This window comes from Delphinus delphis, chromosome 3, assembly GCF_949987515.2.
Source record: "Delphinus delphis chromosome 3, mDelDel1.2, whole genome shotgun sequence".
Classification (NCBI taxonomy): domain Eukaryota; kingdom Metazoa; phylum Chordata; class Mammalia; order Artiodactyla; family Delphinidae; genus Delphinus; species Delphinus delphis.
Window position 1 is genome coordinate 117,277,598 of NC_082685.1, and position 11,869 is coordinate 117,289,466.

Genomic DNA, 11,869 nt, shown 5'->3' on the forward strand with positions numbered 1-11,869 from the left:
CGGGGCTGGTGGAGGGTAAGGAACTTGATCATATTTGGAGAGCGATCAGATGTCCAGGGTGGGGAGTTCTTGATAAACTGACTTAGCAGGGTTCTTGCTAATACTATATTTTACAAGGAAGCACACAGATGGGTCTAGGACAAGGTTCAGGAAGCTGACTAAAGTTTGGTCAAGCAAAGAATCTTTGTCAATACCTAGAGTCAGATGTGCCATTTTCAGGATTGGGAGAGGGTACAGGTACACAGGTAGACTATGCATCCCTCATAGCCCTCCAGATTCTGGCATAGGGTGAGGGGTATAAGATCAGTAATCACCATGGGAAGGGGAATGTTTGTATGCAACTGAGAAAAGTCCTCCAGTAACTTTCACACATCATCTCCAGGCCCCTGGGAGAAACACTGCTCCATTCCTATGCCTTGTAATATTATTCCCCAGATCTTTAGATCGAGCAGCTTGTCAACTTTCAGACCCCTGATCTTTCACCCAATCTCAAAAGGTCTCTAAGGCACACACATGGAAGCCTCCATATGGCGGACAACTTTTCTCATTTAAACTTTCTCCATCTTTAATATTCTTGTCCTCTACCAAAGGGACCTTCAATCATTAAACATACTAAGACATTCTATTAGAAGAAGAGCTCTAATACTGATAAAATGAAAAGGCAACGTTACTTCCAACAAGCCACTTAAGATTAAATGCTGCCATCGTTAATGTAAAATGTTACTAGCACTATTAACTTAAAATCTGGGCACCCACACAAAATTTTTGGAAAAAGCCTTTTCATACCAAGCCCACAGATTCTCCATCATCAATCCCCTATAAGTCCATACCCTTTAATTGTATTAAACAAGAAAGGAGGGATGATATAGTAGGGGTAGGGGTGAGGGGGCAAGTTAAAGGGGTTTAGAGCAATATTCTTATTCTTCTCTTTGAACTACAAATTCCTCCAACACTTCTTGCTTTTGGGTGAAACATTCCAGGGTAAAATAGGAAGCAGTTCTAAGTGTTATCCCTGAGGGTCCTATCTGTGCACTAACCAATGATTAAAGCAATTTCCACATCTTATTTATGTAGGACTGACACAAATGGGAAGAGTTAAGGTACTCGAGAAGATAGAATTTCAACTGAAATGCTTTCTGGAAAAGCAGTGGACTATGAAACTATTGAATAACTCTTTTCAGTTTTTAAAGATTAAAATGCAACACATTTCAATCACAGCTAAAGCCTGGAATTCAAATTGAAGTGTGACCCCCCCCTCAAAATACATTGGCATCCCAATGAGCTAATTTCTACTAAAAAAAGAAGAGCTTCTGGGGAATTTGGGAGTCTATACAGCCTGTTCTGGAGGGACATGGAGAGAAAAGATAAATCTTTGGAGTCAGAGAAATTAGAGCTGAGATCATGATTTAGGATTGGGTAACTTGAGCTAGTTCTGTCTCCTCTCTTGGTGTCTGTTTTCTCCTCTGCAGTGGGGGCAGAGGAGTGATAATAGTATCTTGCAAGATTATTAGGAAGACCAGCCATGATAACAGTAACAATGAGAACACTGCAAAAGGCAGTTGTGTATGAAAATATTTTTTAACAGCATACTCTAGATCCCCAAGAATCAGTGGAGGGACTTTAGTTTTAAATTCTACTACTATGTAGGTGCCTCCTGAGTTTGCATTAGGAAAAAGCACCTGTTCCTCTCATGATGCTTCCACCTAACTGTTACTTAGTTTGGTTTAAATGCCCAGAAATGTGACCTCGGGTAAGCACTCAGAAACATTTTAAGACTCTTAAACTTTACATTTAAGATTTTTGTATTTCTTGAGTTGAAGCTGCCCCCACTAATTTTCACTTGTTCCCCTCAAACAACAACTCCCAAAGAGCCCACTGTTTGTTTTTTTTTTTTAACCAATGCATATCTTCTAATAAAGAGGTGTCAAAACAAAAGTCCTAATTTTTCAAATTGCTTTTAATGTGGCTAAAGTATGGGACAATTTCTCTTGCATTGGTCTCCCTGTTAAAATTAAGTATTCTAGCTAAAGCATTTAATAAACAAAATATATCAACTCAACTCCAACCATCTTCACTTTATTTCATCTTTCTCTCTCTCTTTCTCTCTCTCTCTCTCACACACACACACACACACACACACACACCCCACACCACTGCAATCAAAGAAAAATTGTGTACAAAAGCTTGTGTGGCAAACTCCTAATTAATGATGAAAACTCCTTGGAGCCCCGGTGCCATTTTCCCAATAGACTGCTATTTTAAAAATATTTCTCCTTGAAAACAACAGTATGATTAATGCCAGCATTCCTGTTGAAATTACTTATGCAGAAACAACAAAGCACTATGAGCAATTATGAAAAACACTTTATTATGTATAATTTGTACATGCTTCAATTTGTGATGCTTGGGGTGATTTATTTTCCAGGTTGTGATGTCATCTACCAGATTTACCTGATCTAATTTTCATCCTGTCATGCCGCCTACAAAAATACAATTTTCAAAGTGAAGTTCTCCTTCTTTATTTAAATAAAAAGTAAAAGCTTTTTATTTGAAAAAGCTTTGAAAAGCTTGTCAGACAGATAAAATAAGAATAGAGTACTTTGCACACGTATCAACACCATACAAGGCATTACCCTTCACACAGTAACACCTAATGTGTTCTTTTATTTGGAAACAGCAGGAAAAGAGCCCCCTTTTCCTCAGAGGGAGATGCAAACTTTGCTGCTAAAGCCAAACTCCGGGGATGAAGGTGTGGTCCTCTGGGGAAAGTGGGGGCAGGGGGACTTATGGAGAAGGGTGGACGCCTCATAAGCACTTCAGGAGGAAGGAATTGCAGGAGGTTCCTCGGGGACAGTCGCACAGCTTCCCGATCCTAGCTCCTTTTCGCACGGCGCACTGCTCTCCCGCGTCACACTGCGAACAATACAATGTGTAGTCACCCTGCACACGCATGCCCATGCTCCCAACAGGCACGTCTCCCCATCAACACAAAGTCTGCCTCATGGGAGAGACAGATGAACCCTACCATGGGTCTAAGTACAGTCAGGCCTGAAACGAGGAGAGCCTTGTGCTTATAATTTCAGCGAGAGAACATAAAAAGAAAGAAATTTAAATTATTGAACCTCTCTTACTTTCTTCTACCTTTTGTGGGGAAGCTACACTTCCTGGCTCCTTTAATTGCTCATCCAAAAGAAAAAAAAAATCAACAAGACCTTTTTATCTAAGAGATAAACAACAGACAGACATTCTCACACCCCCTGCTCCGTGTACCCTCCTCACTCCAAGAAGATCAAAATGTATGTGTGTGTGTGTGTGTGTGTGTGTGTGTGTGTGTGTGCACGCGCGCTCTTCAAGGAAGGTGACCAGACCTGAATCAAGATTTTTGACCCTAGAACTTAGATTTTTAAAAACCTGGCAGTGGTCCAGAAGGCAGGAAGAAAATTAGAGGAACAAGCACTGACTGGATTTAAGGGCTCTTCCAACTCAGAGAATTCTTTGTGAGGTGAAAAGAACACATTTTTAGGAAATACTGCTTTCCACAGAAACCCAAGGGCTGATTCCTGGCACAAACTGTTCAATCCTCCGAAATGGTCGATCTACTCTTTAACCTTAGAGACCAAGGGGCAAGGGCTAACGGTGGAAACAAAGGGGAGCCCACAGAATTCTGCAAACCCATTATCTGAATTATTTGCCACATCCTGGAGAGAAGGTTGTGTAAAAGACTCCAGGTGGTGTATTTCCTCTTGGAAAAGCATGGGGAGGGGCGACCCCAAAGCCTTACCATGGGGACTTGGCCATACTTCTTCTCATAAATCGGAATACGTTTACTCTTGAGCTTCTTCAGAACTTCCTGCAGTGCTTCGATCTGCAACACACCGCCCGCAGAGCCCCAAGTTGCCGCCTTGGCTGTGCGCCCAGCCCCGGTGCTCTCTTCCAGCCCTAGTTATAAGGAACCCCGGAGCCACACACACTCCTCCCCTGGACTCCACAAAGAGGGATGTTCAAGGGGTGGAAACTTAGCGAGCGCTGTCCCACGAACTGACCGCAGGTCCAGGAGCCTCGGAGACTCCTGTTGCTCAGAGGAGCCGGGATCAGGGATTCGCTCTACAGACTGTCTGGAGCCCGTGGGCTCAAGACGTTCTTCGGGTAACAGCGGGAGCCGGGAATCTGCGCCCACCTCCCCGGGCCCTGACTTAGGAATGGGGGTGGGGAGGCAGGGAGAGAGGAAGGACGCGCACAAAGGAAGGAACCTCGCGGCAGCCCAGGGGAGTCTGGGGCGGGGGGGATACAGACCAGCTCCTTCTCATGGGAGGCATCCTCCACGGCGGAGTAGATGTCCAGGGCTCGCGGCTGGAGCTCGGCGCCCTCCTGGGCTAGGGTGCCCAGCAGAGGTAGCAGCAACAGCAGGGCGGCACCCAGGAAGGGCAGCAGCCGCAGGCGGGGGCTCTCCATGGTGCTGAAATGCGGCGCTACGGGGGCAACCCGCGCTCCCGCCTTTTATAGCGAGCCTGAGCCTGGGCGCAGGGAAGAAGGAGGGGGCGATGAAGGAAGGGGGTGTGGAGGAGGGTCCGGGTCAACCGTCTGTAGGCAGCGCTTCGCCGCCGCTTGACGTCAATGCCCGCTGGGCTCCAGGCGCCCCGGAACGAGGCTCTGCGTACAGATGGGCAAGAGCGCGGAAAACAGGGACCCCGCGCCCCCAAGTGCTGTCAGCCCCGTAGCAAGGGACGCTCCCCGAGGGGCCTGAGCTGAAGTCGAGGGGCAAGAGGTGAGGGATGGAGAGCGGGAGGGGACTAGGAAATGGAAAATGCCTTCGAGTCAAGGCACAGACACAAGAGTCCTTCCCCATCACCTAGCAGCCACAGCGGCACGATCCACCTCCCAGCACCACCGTGCTTCTTATCCCAGCCCCATCGGTGGCAGCAAGAAGACAGTGTTGCCTCCAGGCAGGCGCGTTTGCTGAGCACCTTACGAGGTACTCTGTGGTGGAGAGGAGGCAAATATAGTACGTAAAAGAAAGAGAAAGCATGGCCTTTCTCATGCTGGGTTCTTTGGTGGACTCTGTGTGGTAATGAGAAAAGAAGGAAAGCAGAATAACCCCAGTTCAGCGGCGGTGTGGAGAGTGTAGAGCGCCAGATTCTGGTTTCAGTCCTGGCTCTACCACTTACAAGCTGGGTGACTTTGGACAACATAAAGAACATATCTGAGCCTCACCCTTTTCTTTTGTAAAACTGGAATTTTAAAATGTACTTCACAATGTTTTCAGGAGAATGGAATGACAAATTAGGTATGTAAAACCCCTGGCCCTTAGCACAATGAACACCAAGGCTCTCCTTTGAACTCTGAGGCTGACCAGACAAGTGGTTGTGTGTGCAGTATCTCGGCTTTTCCTCAGGGCAAATTCAACCATCCTCAGAACCCCTCCTACCGACTGCCCACCCCTGATATCTAAGCAGCCTAACTAGAAAGAAAGAAAGAAAAAAGGGGTGGGAAAAAATGCAACTTCCTGATTATGGAAATATCTCCAAAGATTAAAAGTCAGTGGTGAGCCAGCTCCTCAGTGACTTGTGAAGACTGTTTTTTCAGAGGTTGGAGTCCCTACAGCCTGAACGCAAATGAAAGTTCCTGTAGGGGAGACAATGTTTTCCTACTTAGACCTAGAGGCTTATCCCACCTGCCTGCCCTCCTGGCTTCTTCTCTCACAACACCCTCTTTTTCTCAACTGCTCCTGAATCCATCCACTCTCGTCCATCCCCATTACTACCACCCCAGTCCTGGACAGCTGCCCCCACCTACTTCTTGCCTACCCCCAACTCCCACCTCATCTTCTCTTGCTTTCCTCTAATCCATAAGTCACCCCCAGCCAGAATGTTTTTCCCCTTAAAATACACTAATGGTTTCCCATTACTTCCCATACTAAGCAATGAATCTAAATTCCTTATCCTGACTTACCAAGTACTACATGATCTGTCCCCCTGTCCAACCTCCTGTCCTACCATTCTGCCCTCTCCACTCCTACCTCAGTAGCCTTCTTTTTGGTCCCTTAACAGGCCAAGCTCATTCCCACTTTGAGGCCTTTACACTTACCTTACCCAGAATGGTATTCCTTCATCTCCAAATGACTGACTATTTCCTGTCATTGAAATCTCAGTTTAAATGTCCTTGACCACCCCATCTAAAGTATCCACTAATTTATTCTCCCACAGATTTATTGTTAACCAGATGCTTTGGGTCATTGGGATAGTTAATGCATAATATGTGTCTAGTTATTACATTTATCAAGTATTTAACTGTTACTCAAGTGCACACTGGGAAGCAATTCAACAAGTAATATCTCAAAAGAAAAAAAGAAGTAATATCTCCTCTAATAACTGGCACGCATATTAACAGCATCAAAACATTTTCCTTTGGGACAAATGCAACTTGAAAATTAATCTAGCATCTCCCGTAGCTCTGCCTTTCACACATACCTTGCAATTCTATACAATAAAACTTCAGTAGCAGCACATATTGCCACTCAAACTTTACAGACACATGTTGGCACTTGTTGCAAAACCCATCTCCAGTGATAAAAGTATATTCTAAGCTTTAGAAGAAAACAGTCCCAAACAAGATTTTAGCCCATCCTTCTGCAAAGATGGGGATATTCCCAATGTAATACTTCCTCTCAAACTGTGATCTATCCAGACACAAACAACAGCTTTTCCTTTCTGCCACTCCTACTGGAAAAACAGCTCAAAGTTCAAGTCCTGCTGACATTTGGTTGGTGCTATCCTCTTCATGGAAGGAGGACACCACATTTAGTTGAGGGGTTGGGAAAGGGACCCTTGGACAATCCTGTGAAGCAAGCCACAGGTATCTTGGTCATTTACACGCTGCAATGCTTTTTTCATCTATGAATAGAACGACTTGATAACCTATCTTTAGGGATCATATGGTACAATAAGATTTAGACCATTTTATTCCCAAAGATAACTTACGTAAGTTACAACAAGGGAGGGCACAAAAGCATGAGATGTTCTGCAGTCTGTATACCATGCCCTGGCAGGAGAATTTATGTATTCTTGCTACTTTCTAATGACTCCATTAGAAAGAAAAAAAAAAAACCCACCTTTGATACCCCCAAGCAAGTAAAGTCATAAGTGGATTTAATCACTACTTCTCATCTCAGATATAGAAATGGGAGTCAAGTCACCTCTCAAAAGAGAAGCAGTGACCAGGATGTGTCTACGGAGATTTACTGTAGACAAATCTCTCAATCACTCCTCCTAAGATAGAGCAGGTCTCCCGTTCTGCTCTTTGAAATAGCTCAAGAAGAGAAATCTCATCAGCAGAGAGCTGAGAAACTAGTGCCAGTAAGATCTACTTATAATGTACTGCTATCCGAATTTAAAAGATTGGAAGAAACTCTTCTGACCGTTGTCTATCTCTTGGAGTTCTAAAATTTTCACTATAAAAAATTAATTAATTAACCCATTAATTGATTTGTGATTTGGCAAGAGAAGAGAGTCTGGCTCTGGTCTAAAAGCCCTAAAAATACAGGGGCTGGTCAGTATTACTAAATGATAACTCTGGAGCCCTAAAGTGGTAAATAATGAAAAGACCATGGAGAAGCAGACACCAAAATGACATTCCAAATTCCAGTACTTCCCTCTCCCTCCTTCTTTCAAATTTTGAATCATTTCTTTTCCTATATGGCCCGCAATAGCACCAGCCTTTTGAATTGTCATATTGCTCAAATGTCAGAATACTTTATTGTCCATTAACGCCCTCTCTACCCCCCACAGCCAAGTCTTGCTCAACAGTAAAACTTCCTCAGTTTCATTAACTTTTCTAAAATTAATTAATTAATTTATTTGCTGCATTGGGTCTTTGTTGCTGTGCGCGGGCTTTCTCTAGTTGCGGTTGAGTGGGAGCTACTCTTCATTGCGGTGCTCGGGCTTCTCACTGCGGTGGCTTCTCTTGTTGTGGAGCACGGGCTCTAGGTGTGCGGGCTTCAGTAGTTGCAGCACGCAGGCTGAGTAGTTGTGGCTCGCGGGCTCTAGAGCGCAGGCTCAGTAGTGTGGTGCACGGGCTCAGCTGCTCCGCAGCATGTGGGATCTTCCCGGACCAGGGCTCGAACCCATGTCTCCTGCATTGACAGGCGGATTCTTAACCACTGGACCACCAGGGAAGTCCCTTAAATCCTTAAATATTTGCATTTAAGATTGTTTCTCTTTACCTGTGTTTGCTGCACTTTCCCCCCAAGTTAAACATCATTCTGTCTCTTTTGGTACATATTTATAATCTCTCAGGTGGCACACTTTCATTTCTACATTGTCTGCTCTCCACCCTCCCTGCCTCTGGAAGAGAGATTACTTTCCATTGGCATTCATCTTCTGTTTACTGACTTTCAGTCCAGAGCCTTCCTTCCAAAGGAACTGATGTTCACTCTGTTCTGACTAAACATCTTTATCACTATGTGAAAGAAAATAATCTTTCAGGGAAGGACATTTGGTGTTGGTGCTAAATTAGGAGGTGCTGGAGATGTAGTAGGGAAGAATATGTGCTTTACAGGCAGCCTCCGAAGGAATAAAGCAGGGGAGATTAGACAAAGCTTTTCATTAATGTTTTTATGCTTTCAGTTAAAAGGCTTTCAATTTCAAGGTTTTCAATTTTTAAAAATATGAATGCCAATATGTTCACTACACTGCTAAGTACTAGGAGGACTGCTAAGATAATCAAGACAAATTCTTGCCCTTGATCTTTGGATCTGGTCATGCCCACCAATACCCACAATATAACAACTCAGTGAACTTAGGGTCCTAATAGAGAAGGAGAAGCCCAGAAAATTCAGAGATTAATTCCCTCTAAAGATAGGAAGCTTCACAAAAAAATGGCATGTGAGTGGGTCCTAGAGGGTGGGTAGAATTTCAGTGATACCAAACATCCCACTCTGGGGCCTCGGGTACCAGCAGGCTATGCAAATTAAGTCACAGAGGCAAGGACATCTCAGGGAACACTGACCGATCTGGTTTGCTGATGAGTAGGCTACATGGAGAATCTGAGAGGTGGCAACGTGTAATGGGAAACATGACTAAAAAAGGAACTGTAGAGCAGAAAAAGAACATCCAAAGCAGCAATAAATAGTTCCAATTTTGGATCCAATGAACAGGAAACACAAGAATAGATGAACCCAAATAATTCAATTTTTAAAATACTATCACTGAAAGTAAGCTTCTTGACCTGAAAGGTCTAGCCTAAGAAAAGTAGGATATAAGGAGAAATCACTGATGAAGAGATACTTGTCCCAGGACAAAGCAAGCAACCTTTCTCTGGTTTCTTTTGCACAGCACACCTGGAACACAGCAGATGGAGTGCCACACCTAGCCTACACTCCCTGTGCCACATCTATCCCGTTTTCTCCTCTAACTCTTCTGGATCCAGATCTCCTAAGCTTACAGGAAGTATAGGGTTAGCACTAAAGCAGTAGACTAGGATGCCCCAAGAGATGAACTCTATGACTTAATAGTGAGCAATTTGAATCCTTCAATGGCTGCGCGTTGCCTACAGATTCTAGTTAACTTCACAACAATGGTGTCGAAGTTTCTCATGATTTGGTCCTGGCCCATATTTCCAATCTCATTTTTCTCCATTCCCAGCAAGTCCCATCAGATATCTTGTATCTTATTTTGCAGGCACACCATACTTATTTCTTAATTTTGCACTGAATTAGAGAAATAGACTAGGTTATGCTAAGTAACAAACAATCAAAAATCTCAGTGACTTTAAAAAAAGCAGGTATATTTCTTACTCATGTCACATGTACATCAAGGGTTGATGGAGTGCTGTGTTCATCATGGTCAGTCAAGGACTCAGACTGACAGAACATTCATCATGTCTGATGTTCCTGGTTGTGTTCCAAAGGGAAAAAAGAGCTCTGGACAGTCTTAAACAAGCTATTAAAAGTTTTGGCCCAGAAGTGATATTTCACTTTTGTTTCCAACTCACTATCCTGAACTAGTCACATGGCTCCACCAAGGTAAAAGGGACAAAACAAGAAGTACAGTGTTAAGAGGAACCTAGAATGCATTAATGACTAGCACATGTTCTCTGCATGCTTGTACCTCTGCCTCTGTCCATGTCCTTCCCTATGAACCACACCTTGAACATCTAAAAAGCTCATGCTTCAAGATACATCTTACCTGAAGCCTTCCTCATCCACTGCTCCATCACACCACCAGGTTTGCCTTGCCTTTGTTTCCACAGAGCTTTGTACATATACTTATTAAAACACCTAGCCTGCATTACATCGTATTATCCTATGTCTATCTCATTTTCTAGACAAGATCTTTGAGGGCAGAGAATATATCTAGTCACCTATGTATCCTCAGTATGTAGCATGGCACCTGACACAGATAAGGAGGGGACCATTAGTTGCTATGAAATGAAAGATTACCTTTAGACACTAACAAGATGACCATCCAATAAGGTACACATCTATTACAGAATAGCGTCATCCAAGCAACTTAAAAGTACTACCAATTTACTATCCAGAAACACCATTGTCACCCTTGTGTGATGGGAAAAAATGTGCCAGAAGGGGTAAAATTGTTTCACAGTAGTCAATTTCAGAAGTAGGATTTCTGAGGTTCAGACTATGGCCTCTCTCAACATTTCCTCCAATAACTCAGGGCATTTCAGTTGCAAAATGGAAAATTTTTCTCAAATGCAAAACTTGCTTTGTCACTAGGAAGAAGGATATTGTCTCCATGCTCTTCTTATAGATTTCTACTTCATTGCTTTCCCCTCACACTCACCATGGTGCAATATGGAAAGAAAACTGGAATAGGATCAATCCTAAAAAAATTCTTATGAAGTTTAAAACCTGTCCCTGATCACCAATCTCCAAATCATGGAGACATGAAGAAATGACTTCTGTGCTGGAGAGGGGTTTGGCTTAGACGGCATCTAAGGTCACTTTAAAAACGACTAGTCTGGGACTCTTCTATGCCTCCTTCAGAACTCATCAAAGTGAAGTCTATTTCTTTTGACATAAACTATAACCTCAGGAGAAACAGAATACCATCTGGCATGATCCAAAGAGGCAGGGCCTGAGGGCAAAAGTATATTTTATAAGAAGAAAGATTTTCAACAAGTTTCTCCTCTACTTTTTAGAAGCTCTCTGGCCCTGACATTTCTCCACTGCACATCAACAGAAGTTTAATCTGGTTCTGGTTTTAACAGTACATTCATCACATTGGCTTGGCTTACCAGCTAAGTCAGACCCCACTTCTCCTGTTCTGCAAGCTAGATGTATTGACATTCAGGTCTCTGTTCTTCCCATCAAAGCTGCCTCTCTAAAGCCAGACTGGCAGCCTCTGAGATGGATGGGCTAGCAAGCATTCTTAAGCTCCTCCAACATTTGCAGGACATCCACAGGGACTGCGCTTATTACTCAGGAAGGGGAGATTAGAGTGGGCTTTGGAAAGACTGCAATCCAGAGAACGCCAAGCTTGCCCAAGGTAACATGTCAACATTTTCCTCTCCTATAAATGATTGCTGGAAGACAGTTGTTTGAAAACCCAGTTTAACTTTATGAATAGTATTATAGACAAGGAAGGTTCTCATATTTCTATACAAAAGAAGCTTAGAGACTTTAGGGAAGGCAATCCAGTTAGAAAAGTGGGGACAGAGAGGCGTGTCTTAAAGCTGCACTTGCCAGAGAGTTGACTGTTTTAGGGGGATGTTAGAGAGGTGACAGTGAAGATTATGGACGTGCTTAAAAACTTCTCAGCTTTCTTCAGTGCCCCATATTCCCTTAATTTTCCACCCTTCTCTGGAAAAGAGAGCTCTTTTTTTTTTTTTTTGCGTTACACAGGCCTCTCCCTGT

General features: G+C 43.6%; 1 protein-coding gene across 1 annotated transcript; it reads right to left on the minus strand.

Moving 5' to 3' along the window:
* Positions 1 to 2,326: 2,326 nt before the first annotated feature.
* Positions 2,327 to 4,650, minus strand: CARTPT (CART prepropeptide). The gene is made up of 3 exons (XM_060007014.1): positions 4,294 to 4,650; positions 3,782 to 3,865; positions 2,327 to 2,913 (listed from the first exon to the last, which is right to left on the minus strand). The coding sequence occupies exons 1-3, from the start codon at positions 4,450 to 4,452 to the stop codon at positions 2,806 to 2,808; spliced, it is 351 nt and encodes a 116-aa protein (XP_059862997.1). The 5' UTR covers positions 4,453 to 4,650; the 3' UTR covers positions 2,327 to 2,805.
* Positions 4,651 to 11,869: the final 7,219 nt, after the last annotated feature.